Source organism: Silurus aristotelis, assembly GCF_946808225.1.
Source record: "Silurus aristotelis genome assembly, chromosome: 15".
In the NCBI taxonomy this organism is placed as follows: domain Eukaryota; kingdom Metazoa; phylum Chordata; class Actinopteri; order Siluriformes; family Siluridae; genus Silurus; species Silurus aristotelis.
The window spans coordinates 5332684-5345210 of NC_139588.1; the positions used below are offsets into that span (position 1 = coordinate 5332684).

The 12527-nt window shown below is 42.8% G+C and overlaps 2 protein-coding genes across 8 annotated transcripts in view; one reads left to right on the forward strand and one right to left on the reverse strand.

The window, feature by feature from the left end:
* LOC310738067 (uncharacterized protein) overlaps positions 1–12527 on the forward strand; it is a gene marked incomplete at its 3' end in the record, with an annotated part of 255387 nt that overhangs the window by 223382 nt on the left and 19478 nt on the right. The window lies entirely within an intron of this gene.
* The window catches only part of cdc42bpab (CDC42 binding protein kinase alpha (DMPK-like) b), a 106780-nt gene that overhangs the window by 7300 nt on the left and 86953 nt on the right, over positions 1–12527 (reverse strand). For 6 of the 7 annotated variants that reach the window (XR_014536976.1, XM_083562925.1, XM_083562924.1 and 3 more), the window contains 11 exons: positions 8244–8383; positions 8090–8171; positions 6035–6251; positions 5866–5928; positions 5442–5740; positions 4679–4973; positions 2823–2920; positions 2116–2200; positions 1880–2003; positions 453–570; positions 211–328 (listed from right to left, as the gene is read on the reverse strand). Coding sequence is in view for 6 of the 7 variants with exons in the window: in XM_083562925.1 (XP_083419051.1) it covers positions 211–328; positions 453–570; positions 1880–2003; positions 2116–2200; positions 2823–2920; positions 4679–4973; positions 5442–5740; positions 5866–5928; positions 6035–6251; positions 8090–8171; positions 8244–8383 (1639 nt within the window). In the remaining variant the exon portion in view is untranslated. The remainder of the gene's footprint in view (positions 1–210; positions 329–452; positions 571–1879; positions 2004–2115; positions 2201–2822; positions 2921–4678; positions 4974–5441; positions 5741–5865; positions 5929–6034; positions 6252–8089; positions 8172–8243; positions 8384–12527) is intronic. The other variant, XM_083562922.1, reaches the window with a different exon arrangement.

Genomic DNA, 12527 nt, shown 5'->3' on the forward strand with positions numbered 1-12527 from the left:
TATATATATATATATATATATATATATATATATATATATATATGCATAATTGTTGTTTTTCTGTTCCACCATCCATCTTTATTCATTAATCTTTAATAATATAAAAGCACAGATTGTCACAGAAGAAGAGAAAAGGAATATGGTAATGTCTTTGTGGACTTGTAGGAGTCTTTAGGGTGGTTATAGCATGTCTAGGATGGAAAAACTCACGTATACCCAGGCCACTGCTGGCACTCATGGAGCGACCGGGTTCAGTCCGGTTCTTCGTTAAGGACGGGATGCTGACTGAGCCACTGAAGCCAGACCGGTTCTCCTGAGCACGCACGTTCTACAGGACAACGAAGAAAACACAAGAAAGTGAGTGATAATGAGAGAATGAGTGTAATAATCTATCAGATCAAATGCTTAGCACAAGAGTCTTAATGAATAAAAAATGATAATAAAACCTGTACCATGGGTAGGTCCTTGAGAATCTGCATGCCGTCTCCAGGTCCCATGTGAGCCACATGGTTGAAGTTGGTGGGGTTGGAGATCAGCTTGCTTCTCTTCTCTGGGTCCCTCAGCATCTCTCTAAAAAAATAAATAAAAAAAACAACACATGCATGAGACCATGTGTTATAAACTCCTTCTGCCTCAAAAAAAAAAAAGCACACAATAATACAGTGGTACGGCCAAAAGTATGTGGACACCCGACCATAACATGTAGCTCTTCTTCAAACAATGTTAGAATCCCAAAATTGCCTTTTTTGCTCTTCCATTTTTCCATTCCATTTTTACACAAAACTAGGAGGCCAAAAACAACATTCCAGCATCGCAGCAATCTCATACTCAAAGCAAACTCCATGAAGACACGACTTGGCAAAGAAATCAAAAGCCTGAAAAGAACCTGACCCCCATTACAAATCACCACTACAATCTAGTGGAAATACTTCACAGAATTGCAGTAGTGGATGAAGTGCACAAATCATGTATTTAAAAAAAAAGTAGAGATAAAATCTTTAAATTTATGACTCCAGTAAAAGTAAAAGTGCTCCCTTTAGACTTGAGTAAAATATCCAAAGTGCTATGATTTATTATGGCTGTAATGTTCCTATTATAATTTTTCACAATACCCTTTGCTTAGTTAATACCCAACTCAGTTTATGTGAAAAGACTCTGATGTTACTCTCAGCACACTGATCTATTAATAGAATAATATTAATGAGTTAAACACTGATTTTTATCTATTTAAATATTTATGAGCCTAAAACCTTCTTTTAACTACCTTAAAAAAAATCACACAAAGGAGGTCACGGGTGTTTTGACGAGTTCGAATATAGATACTGTACGTGAAGCTTCTTAAGTACAGTAAAAAAATACATTTCCTTCCTTACTGTCCACCGTTGCAAAGAGTGGCGCTTCTTATAACGGCAAATGGTAATACATCTAGAATGAGGTCTACAACATGATAACCTTTTGAAAAGGTGTGTATCTAACTTTATTAAGTCCTAATATATTTTTTAAAAAGCACGTTTTCCTTCTCACAGTTGCAAAGTAACCAAATTACGTGTAGATAGTTGTTTCCTGTACATGTGTACATATTTCTGTGGCATATATTTGTGCCTTTCTATGATCTCTTTTTATTACATCCTTATCCGGGATTCAACAGCTGCTGTGAAGTATGACTGATATAAATAGTGTGAACGTGTAACAGTGCTAACAGGAGTGTGTAGCGACATAGAAAGGCAAACTATTGTGCAATATGCCCAGTGAGACGCATGTAGCGCTTTTGAATTGCGTGTGTGTGTGTGTGTGTGTGTGTGTGTGTGTGTGTGTGTGTGTGTGTGTGTGTGTACAGTAGGTGGGGCAGGAGGATTGGGGTGGTGGTGGGTTGATGCACCTCCTTTGTTGTAGTCTTTCCTCTTCAGGTATGCGGAATGAGAAGCGTCTCTTGTTGTTCATACTGCGCACCATCTGCTTGCGGCTGTTATCCGACACCTCGGGTACCACAAGCTCGTCTCCCTCTGACACAAGCACACACACACACACACACACACACACACACACACATGGGGAATACAGAACAAAAACACACACCTCAATCTGAACTGAGCTGAAATAAGGATCGCTCGTTACCTGCAGTCTTGTTCCTGAAGTAGACGAGCCTGGCTGTTTCTGAGCCGAGAAGATTCAGAGATCCGTCCACGTTCAGCGGCCGCATCTGTGCACATCAAAGTGTACTTCAACTTTATGTAATGACTCTTTGTGCTTTCATTTTGAAATACACCACAGTTACAAAAGTTTGTGGACACCTGACCAGACGATTGTGATGAACATTCCACCTTTAGTCCCCATTTCCTGTTATAGTAATCTCCACTTTTCTGGGAAGATGTTCCACTAGATTTTGTGCTCATTCAGCCACCAGGGTGTTAGTAAAGTCAGATACTGACGTTCCAGTTCATCCAAAAGATGTTCAATAGAGTTGAGAGGCCTAAAGCAGGCTTTAACTCAAGATCTCTTATTCCAAACCATGTTCCCATGTACACCATATCTCCATAAAGCTGGCTTTGTGCACAATGGCTCTATCATACTGGAACAGGCTTGCGCCTCCAAGTTCAAGTAAAGGGAAAATTTCATGCTACCGCATCCATAGACGTCTTATAAAATTGTGTGTTCAACTTTGTGGTAACAGATGGCAGAAGAAAACACACATAACTGGCACACATAACTGAAAGTCAGGTGTCCTAATACTTTTGTCCATAAAGTGTAATCCTCATGCTACAGAAGCTACAGATGATTCCTGTGATTATTATTTAGGTTCATTAAATTGGAACACAGTTTACCTTTTTCAGCGGAATGGTCTGAATCCATTCCATGGTGTTGATGTCAAACACGTCCACCGCATTCTCGCTGTACACTGAGAGGTAGGGGGCGCTGTAGCCTGCAGCGTGTTCAGAAGATACGCCAAACAGGAGTCAAAAAGACCATTTATACTGAATTTTTTACTGCTTCAAGCAGATATTATCTTTATAATATATTATGTAACCCTGAAACAAACAAGGTCTTAGTAAATGGAAATACTTGAATGTTGAGTCAAATATATGCAATATTTCCTATTATTTAAAGCAATTTCATGCCAATTGTACCCATTTCAAGCTTCTACTGTCATTTCATTTTGCTCATCTTATGACATATATTTTTAGAAAAAAAGCTAAATGATCTGCTCATGGATGAAGAAAACGACAAGCTAAAAGTTTCCATTAATAGGTTTAAAGAGCTAGGAATACAAAACACTCGACTAATTAGGAAAAATATAAAAAGTTAAATATTAAAAACAGAATGCAATCTTTTTCGAAAACCTCTTAAAACAACATATGTTATTCACAATAGAACGTAGAAAACATATCAAATGTTTAAACTGAGCAAATGTACCATTTCAAGGAAAGAAATAAGGCAATTTTGAATTTTATGGCCACAGCACATCTCAAAAAGAAGGGGACAACAAAAGGCTTGAAAAGTAATTGTTACTAGAAAGATACAGCTGAAAAACATTTTTGCAACTTATTGGTTAATTAGGAACAGGTCAGTAACATAACTGGTTATGTAAGGGGTAGAGGCCCTCACAAGAAAAGATGGGCAGAGCTTTAAGAATCTATTAAAGACTGTCTACTAATTGTAGAACAAGTTCAGAATACCAGGAGAACCACATCCACCAGAGAAGAGGGACCATCGCTCAGTTCAAAAACATGCATCTATGATGGTATGGGAGTGCATTAGTTCCAATGAAATGGGCAGCTTTCACATATGGAAAGGCACCATCAATGCTGAAATGTATATATAGGTTGCATAGCAACATATGCTTCTATCCAGAAGATATATTTTTTTAGAGAGGGCGTTTTAGCAAGACACTGCATACTGCATATATTAAAGCAGCAGGGCTTTATAGTAGAACAGTCCAGGGTGCTGAACTGGCCTGCTTGCTGTCTAGACATTTTGCTGTCTAGATTTTGTGAAGCAAAAGGACTGTTGTGCAACTAGAATTCTGTATGAGACACAAATAGCACAACATTCCTCTCCTAAAACTCCAGCATTGGGTCTTCTCAGTTCTCAGACCCATACAGACTGTTAAAGAAGACGTGTTGCTACACATTTGATATGATTTCTATGTTCTATTTAAAAAAAAATATATGGTTTTCTGAGATTTGCAAGCCAGTGCATTCTGGTTTTATTTACATTTGAACTTTTTCCCAACTTTTTTGGATTTAGGGTTGTACAGGAAAATATCTTGAATATAGTAAAATGTATTAAGTATTGCCCTTTTATGATATTACCATACCATCTAAAATTATTTAAAAAAATTTTAGATATTTGTACTTATTTCAAGCTTTAATGTTTTGTATTTTATTGTCAGATAATATTTAACAAGAAATAAAAGCTCGAAATTAAAAATGAATAAATAAATAAAATATAATCTGCCAACAGAGCAGGACTATTACAAGCTAGAAATGAGTTTAATATTTATATTTCTATATATTTAAATATGATTAAGATCATTTAATTTGATAAGATGTTGTTTCTTTCAGTGTATCCATGTTAGGCTGTAGCTGTGCCAGTACTGTACATATGACTACTTCAGATTTCACCCTGATCTCATAGATTAGATCTGTCAGATTTTTTAAGGCAGGTATAAACCACTTACAGCAGGAGGTGGGAACAGCAGGCCACATCAGCTCCATCTGGCGTGAGCGTCGGCCGTGGAGGTCTACACAGACCCCTACACAGCTAAAACACAGCAGCAGCTCCTTGCTGGAGATTTCCAAGGCGCACAACGCGTCCATGCCCTGCTGCGTGATGAAGGCCTGCGTGTGATCATCCGGATGCAGGAGGCTGACAGGAGGAGTGTCCGAGTGCAGGCTGTAGCGCATAAAGCCGCCCTGAAATCCCACCACGAGGTACTCGCTCAGAAATGCCATGCACTGAACCACACCTGGCACCTGGAATAACAACATGACAAACTGAAACTTGGGTATCATTGTAAAGCAACATTTATGGACAATTAGAGTGCTGAACAACTCTAAGGTGCAGAATATAAAACAAACCTCCCTTACTGGACCCTATGCAGCCCACAAACTGTCCCAACCCCCCCTCACTTTACCTTTCATAGCCCACGAACTGTCCCAACCCTCACCTCACTATACCCCCTGCTGCCCATGAACTGCCCCAACCCCCATAACTGAACCCTCCACCTCACTATGCTCTTTGCAATCCACAAACTGCCCCAACCCACCCTTACTGGATGCTCTGCAATCCACAAACTGCCCCAACCCCCCCTCACTGGCCCTCTGCAGTCCACAAACTGCCCCAACCACTCAATAGATGACTCAAGCTCATTTCATGTGTTTGTGTGTGTAAGCTAATCATAATTTTAGCAACAACTTAAAAATGACATACAGGGTGGTTACCTGAATCTCACGGAGTCGCTGGTGCCGCACTTTGCTCTTGTTAAGCTCATAGCAGATGACCTGCCGCTTCATGGCCACACACAGGCACGTGTGGGCGGATTGGCGAGGTTTTCCCGATGCCAGCAGCTGACACCCTTTCGTCTCGAGCAGTTTAAAGGAGTCGGTGTCACGGCCATCAAGACCAACCATTGGCACGAGACGCACGTGACGGTTCCTGCCTGAGATCAGGGCTAGCAGTTGCTCGGAAGGCATCAGCTCCACATGGTGCACTTTCTTGTTGTCGCCCACACGGATGATCTCTGTGCCACAAACGTGTGGAGTTTGTGTTACATTTATGTTTGCGTAATCGCACCTTGGATTTCAACAAATTTATCAAATCGTGGTTCCTGAGTTCTGATTTAGGCATTTTTCAATCTCTACTTGCCATCTTTGGTGACATGGACCACGTAAAGGCCTTCCTCATTCCCGAGAGCCACACGCTCATGGTCTATTGAGGAGAAAAACAATGGAGAAAAAAACGATATAAATAAATAAGAAAACATCAGACACGAGCCTTATAGCATAGTCTTTTTGGATGTGCGCTAGTGCAGGACCTATAATAGCAGCAGACTGGGTGGTTTTGATGAGAGGCAGCGCGCTATCATAAGCTTCTTTGGGCACGTAGACGGAGCGATCCTTTAGCTTGTTCTTTTTGAGAATGCGATGCAGCTCAAGCAGAAGATTCACCCACTTGGTGCGCTCATGATCGCTATCAGCCAGAATCAGAATGGACGTCTTCTGGCACAGGGAGGACAGATGAGATGCTGTTACCTGTAAGAGAAAAAAAAAAAAAAGAAAATTACATTTTGTACAATTTACTATCAATATCTATGTATAGTATCTGCTGAAAGATGCATTAGTTAATAAGTGGCTTTTATTAATTAACCCTAACCCTAACCCTAACCCTAAACCCTAACCCTAACCCTAACCCTAGACCACATGGGATTTTGAAAGTAAAAAACATGCCCACAACAAGTAGTTCAAGTTAAGACACATGAGCATTAGGGAAAGATATATTGACGTTTCTCACAAAGATAATGTAAACAGCAAAACGATATTATGATCATTAAATATTCGATTCGATTCTCCTAGTAATAAGTAATTATGACTTTTACAGGCATTTGTGGTTTCTCCCCAAACTGTTACCACAAAGCTTGAGGCAAACAATTGCATAGAATACGATTTTCCATTGATTGAACCAGGAGACACAAACCTTTTCCAGCATAAAAATATTCCTGTGAACAAAGCCAACCTTTTGAATATATGCTTTATCTGGGTTGGGGTGGAAGATCTCCTGCTATAGATCTATAAACCCTCTTGAACACCTTTGGGATGAATGTGAACTGACTGCACCCCAGGCCTCCTTACCTCACCTACATCAGTCCCTGAATTTACCATCACCCTATTGATGTGAGAATGAGCCCGAAATGGAACATCTTCCCAGAATACTGTAGTTATAATTAACTACAGTATTCTGGAACATCTTCCCAGAATACTGTAGTTAATTATAACAGCAAATTGGGACTAAATGTGAAATGGGATGTTCAAAAAGCAGTCATTTGAATATGCAAGTGCTCCCACTTTAAATTCTAGAATTTTAGATATCAGGACATCATAAAAATCCACCTTTTGAACTTGAAGTAATCGTGTTCCGTATAACCATCTATTCTGTGGAAGAATTATACTTTGAAACAATAGACTTTCTCCTTTCAAATCCTTGAGATTAAACCATACTTCTTAAATTTTTTTCTAAATGTACTGTCATGAACTTTCACATTTCATATCTCTAGTTTTTTTTTTGCACACTCTTACCTTGGGGTGAATTTGCTGGGATGGACCACTCATGAGAAGACTGGAAACTGACTTGTAAACGATTTTCCTCAATGTAGAATAATGGACTTTATATTGTTTGGAAATGGCCTTATAACCCCTACCAGATTGATGTGCAGCAACACTGGTGTCTGTAAGGTCATTGCTGATGTCTTTTCTGATTTGTATTATATATAAAACTACTCTTATTTTTACATGACTATACATATAACAGCTCTTTATTTAAGTTATCTACAAAGAATTTGTGCAGATTAACCGTACTAAAATATATGATATCATATCATATCATATTATATCATATACACCAATGAGGCATAACATTATGACCACCTGCCTAATATTTTGTTGGTCCCCCTTTTGCTGCTAAAACAGTTGTGACTCATCGAACATTAACATCATTGACTTCTTCAGCATTTTGAGCTACACGAGTTCGTCTGATGGATGTCGGTAACCCATGACGCTGTCAACTTTGGGGACAAAATGTTCACTTTTTGCCTATTAAATATATTTACTCACTAACAGGTGCCACGATGAAGAGATAATCAGTGTTATTCACTTCACCACTCATAATGTTATGATGTCATACCTGATCGGTGTATTTATAAGTGTATTAGAGGCGTGTTTACAGTTGTGGTAGTGTGTGTATAAAAATATACAGTAGTCCAAAGACTGCAGTAGTGCAATTTATAAAGGTTATTTGTTAGTTTTGCAGTGTTTAAAAAAGTAATAATACTTTCTTTTACAGTGTGTAACACACACGAAAAACCCAACCCTCGTACCCGGAATATACACGGAATGTCCTTCCTGTTGGCGTGGATGACATCCGAGGCCAAGACAGAGCTCACTGAAAACTCTTCGTCTCTAAATTAACAAGAGAAGCATGTCAGTGAAATGCCAGGGAAACATTTTGCCGGAACTAGGATTAGTGCTCACCTCATGTCAATGACTTGGCTCACTATCACACTGGGCTGAGTGGTTTTGGTTTCACCGAGTTCATACAGAAATAGCTTGAAGTCACACACAACAGCTAGAGCCCTCTGCCAGCCCTTCTTTACCCCTGTGGGCTTCGGCACCTGGGGACACGACGTAACTCTGCTCGTTCAATTGCAATTTCATAACATCCTCAATGCATATTGCACACATTTACACGCATAAAATTATCAGCAATCTATTCAGTCATGAAGCTCTTAGCAGTGACTGATTAGCTGATATATAATGACCCTAATTCCAAAAAGGTTTGAACATTGTCGAAATTGTAAATAAAAACAGAATGCAATTATTTGCAAATGTAAAAAATCTATATTCTATTAACAATAAAACTAACAAAAAAAATACAACAAATGTATAAAATGGGGAAATATATTATTTCAAGGGAAAAAAGGCCTTTTAAATTTGATGGCTGCAACAGGTCTTAAAAAAAAATAAAAAGGGACAGAGCAATGTTTACCACTGTGTAGCATCATGTCTTCTGTCTGTATGCATCTGGAAACTGAGGTGATCAGTTGCTAAAGTTTTGAGAGAGGAATGTTGTCCCATATGTATCTAGCTGCTCAACAGTGTGGGTGTCCTTTGTTGGAAGCAACTCTAGCATCAGTCAGATGGTCCCTCTCCTCTTTAGTCCAGAGGACGTGGTGTCCATTGTTTCCAAAAAGAAATTCGCCTGACCACAGAACAGTTTTCTACTTTTCCATGTACATTTTAATTAAGCTTTTTGAAAGAGGATAGTGGCATTTCTAGTTCATGTTCACGCATGCCTTCTTTTTTGCATGATAGGGATTTAACCAGCATTTGTGGATGACAAGGCAAACTGTGTTCAAAGAAAATGATTTCTGGAGATATTAATGAGCTCATGCAATGATTTCCATTTCTGCCGGCAGTTTTAGATTTTCTGCCGTTTTTTGGTGTTTGTTTGTTATTGTTTTCTGTGTTCTTTCGGTCTCTTCTGCCCTGCTCCTGGTTTGTTGTTTTTGTTTTTCTGCTCTCTGTTTTTTTCATGCTCTTTTTAAGACAAGTGCATTAGTTTTCGGACAGTTTGTATTGCCTCTTTGTTTTTTTCCCTAATTAAAAGACTGCCTTTTGAATTTTTCCTGTGTCCTGCATTTGGGTCCTTCCTCTCGCACTACTATGGACCCCACGGACGCACAGGATTTAAGGGAGAGTATAGATTTTTTGAAGCAAATCTGCGTCACCCATGATTGGCAGCTACGTGAGATTGGTTCGGCACTTCAAGATTTCATGCAGCGCGTGGCTCAAAATCCCAGTACCTCGGCTGTAGCCACACCCGTCGCCTCACCTGCACCATCAACCGAGATGGAACCTGCTCCGGTCGTGGTTAGTTCCCGTGAACCTCACCTAATGCCACCGGCACGTTTCTCCGGGGAACAAGGACACTGTCCCCCTTCCTCACTCAGTGCGGCATTATCTTTCAACTTCAACCCTCTTCTTTTCCCACCGAAGTAGCCAAGGTGGCCTATGTTATTTCCCTGCTATCAGGTCCCGCTCTCCAGTGGGCCACCGCTGAGTGGGAGAACCAGACCCCCCACTGCATGCCTTTCTCCGCCTTCTCCGGCAAACTGCGGAAAATTTTCAACTCCGCCACTCCTCGTCACAATGCGGCTCACTTGCCGTTTTCTGCCACTCAAGGTAGGCGTTCGGTGGCTGAATTTGCCGCTGAGTTCCACACCGCTGCCATGGATAGCGGATGAAACCCCACTGCCCTCTATGACACCTTTCTATTGTGGTTTGGCTGCTGAAGTTAAAGATGAGTTAGCCGCCCGGGAACTTCCATCGGGCTTAAATGGCCTCATTGCCCTCGCTACGCGAATTGACAGACACCTGCAGGAGCGGCGTTTGGAGCACACCCCTCGGCACTCCGATCGTCATAGCTGCCCACACCTATCCCTAATGAAAAGGAGAGGCGTCGCTCCAGAGGCTTGTGTCTCTACTGCGGGTAGGCGGGACACATGGCGGTTTCCTGCCCAGTAAAAGACCGGGTTTGTCACTGATGGGGAGGTCCTCGCCGAGCCAAATCCTTCCTTCCCTCTCCAAACCACTCCTAGACATCCGCATCCTTTATGGGGGACAGGAGCACCAGCTTGCGGCTTTTGTGGATTCAGGGGCAGACTGAATGATTTCTGGATCAGGATCTAGTTGAGCAGTTGTTCAGCAGACCGAAACCTTGCCAGCCACCCTTCAAGTTCAAGCCCTCGATGGCCATCCCTTTATCAGGCGACCTGTCGCACAAAGCCGATCAACATCAGGAGTGGCTATCCTTTTTGGTCATTTCTTCCCCTCACACCCCGGTCATGCTCGGTTTTCCCTGGTTGCAGAAACACAACCCCCGCGTGTATTGGTCCACGGGTGAAGTCTTGGACTGGGGAACCTTCTGCCATTCCCACTGTTTAGTTTAGCCATCAGCCTCTGGTTCTTTTGAGACCTTGGACCTTGACTCAATTCCCTCTGTGTATCATGACCTAGGTCAGGTATTTAGCAAGGCCCGAGCTTCCTCCTTACCTGATCATCGGCCATATGACTGCGCCATCGACCTCCTACCCGGGTCCTCGCCCCCCCGGGGACGTTTGTATCACCTGTCGGGCCACGGGCAAAAAGCCATGACGCAGTACATTTAGGACTCACTTGCTACTGGCCTTATTCGCCCTTCCTTCCCCCCTGCCGGTGCGGGGTTCTTTTTCGGAGGGATGGGACTTTTCCCCCCTGCATCGATTATCGTGGTCTCAATAGCATCACTATCAAGAACCGCTATCCGCTCCCCTTACAGGACACGGCATTCGAACAGCTCCAAGGAGTTTCCATTTACACTAAACTGGACCTTAGGAACGCATACCATCTCGTTCGCATCCGGGAATGGGATGAGTGGAAGACAGTTTTCCAGGCTCTTAATAATGACGTGCTGCGTGATATGATGAACCGTTACGTTTTTGTATATCTGGACGACATCTTGGTGTTCTCCCGATCCCTGGATGAGCATGTCGGCCACCTTCGTTTGTCCTCCAGCGCCCCCTCCAGAATGGTCTGTACGTCAAAGCGGAGAAATGTGAGTTCCATGTCTCTAGCACCTCCTTCCTGGGATTCACTCTTGCCGCGGGGAACATAAGTATGGATCCTGCCAGGATCAGAGCTGTCAAGGAATGGCCCACACCCTCCTCTAGGAAGCAGCTGCAGAGGTTCCTGAGGTTCTCCAACTTTTTCCGGAGGTTTATTAGAGGCTACAGTTCGGTTGCTGCCCCTCTTCACCAACTGACCTCCTCCTGCCGGTCCTTTTCATGGCCTCCCGAGGCGGAGCGAGCTTTCATCAGACTCACAGACCTCTTCACCTCTGCCCCAGTCCTGGTTTTTCCTGATCCCTCTCGCCAGTTCATCGTGGAAGTCGATGCCTCTGACCTAGGGGTAGGCACTGTACTGTCCCAGAGGGGCGCTACTGATAACAAGTTGCACCCTTGCGCCTTCTTCTCTTGCCGTCTTAACCAAGCTGAACGTAATTACCCCATTGGTAAGCGGGAGCTCCTGGCCGTCAAGCTTGCCCTGGAAGAATGGCGTCACTGGTTAGAGGGGGCTGAGACCCCTTTCTTGGTCTGGACTGATCACCGCAACCTGAAGTATCTACTCTTTGTTCCCGAGCAGCTGCAGTCCCAAGTCCTCCAGTGGTGTCACGGCTCAACTCTGTTTTGCCATCCCGGATTTCCCCGAACTCTGTCCGTCCTCCGGCAGCGGTTCTGGTGGCCCACTGTCCGGAAAGATGTCCATGAATTTGTTGCCACCTGTCCCAACTGCACGCAACACAAGAATCCGAAAGGCCGTTCGGTGGGGTTACTACGTCCACTTCCTGTGCCTAAACGCCCCTGGTCTCACATTGCCCTGGATTTTGTTACCATTCCCCCCCCCTCTGCCGGAAGCACAGTCATTCTTACCGTGGTGGACCGGTTCTTAAAAATGGTACATTATATTCCCCTGGCCAAACTGCCTTCTGCTAAGGAGAGCGCTGCGCTTCTTCTCCTGCATGTTTTCCGCCTGCACGGTCTTCCTCGTAACATCCTCTCTGACCGGGGCTCTCAATTCACAGCCAGATTTTGGAAGGAGTTTTTTTTTGCCTCCTAGGGGTCTCAATCAGCCTCTCCTCTGGGTTTCACCCGCAAACCAATGGCCAGACTGAGAGGCTCAATCCGTGTCCTTTGCGCCCAAGATGCTTCCTCATGGTCC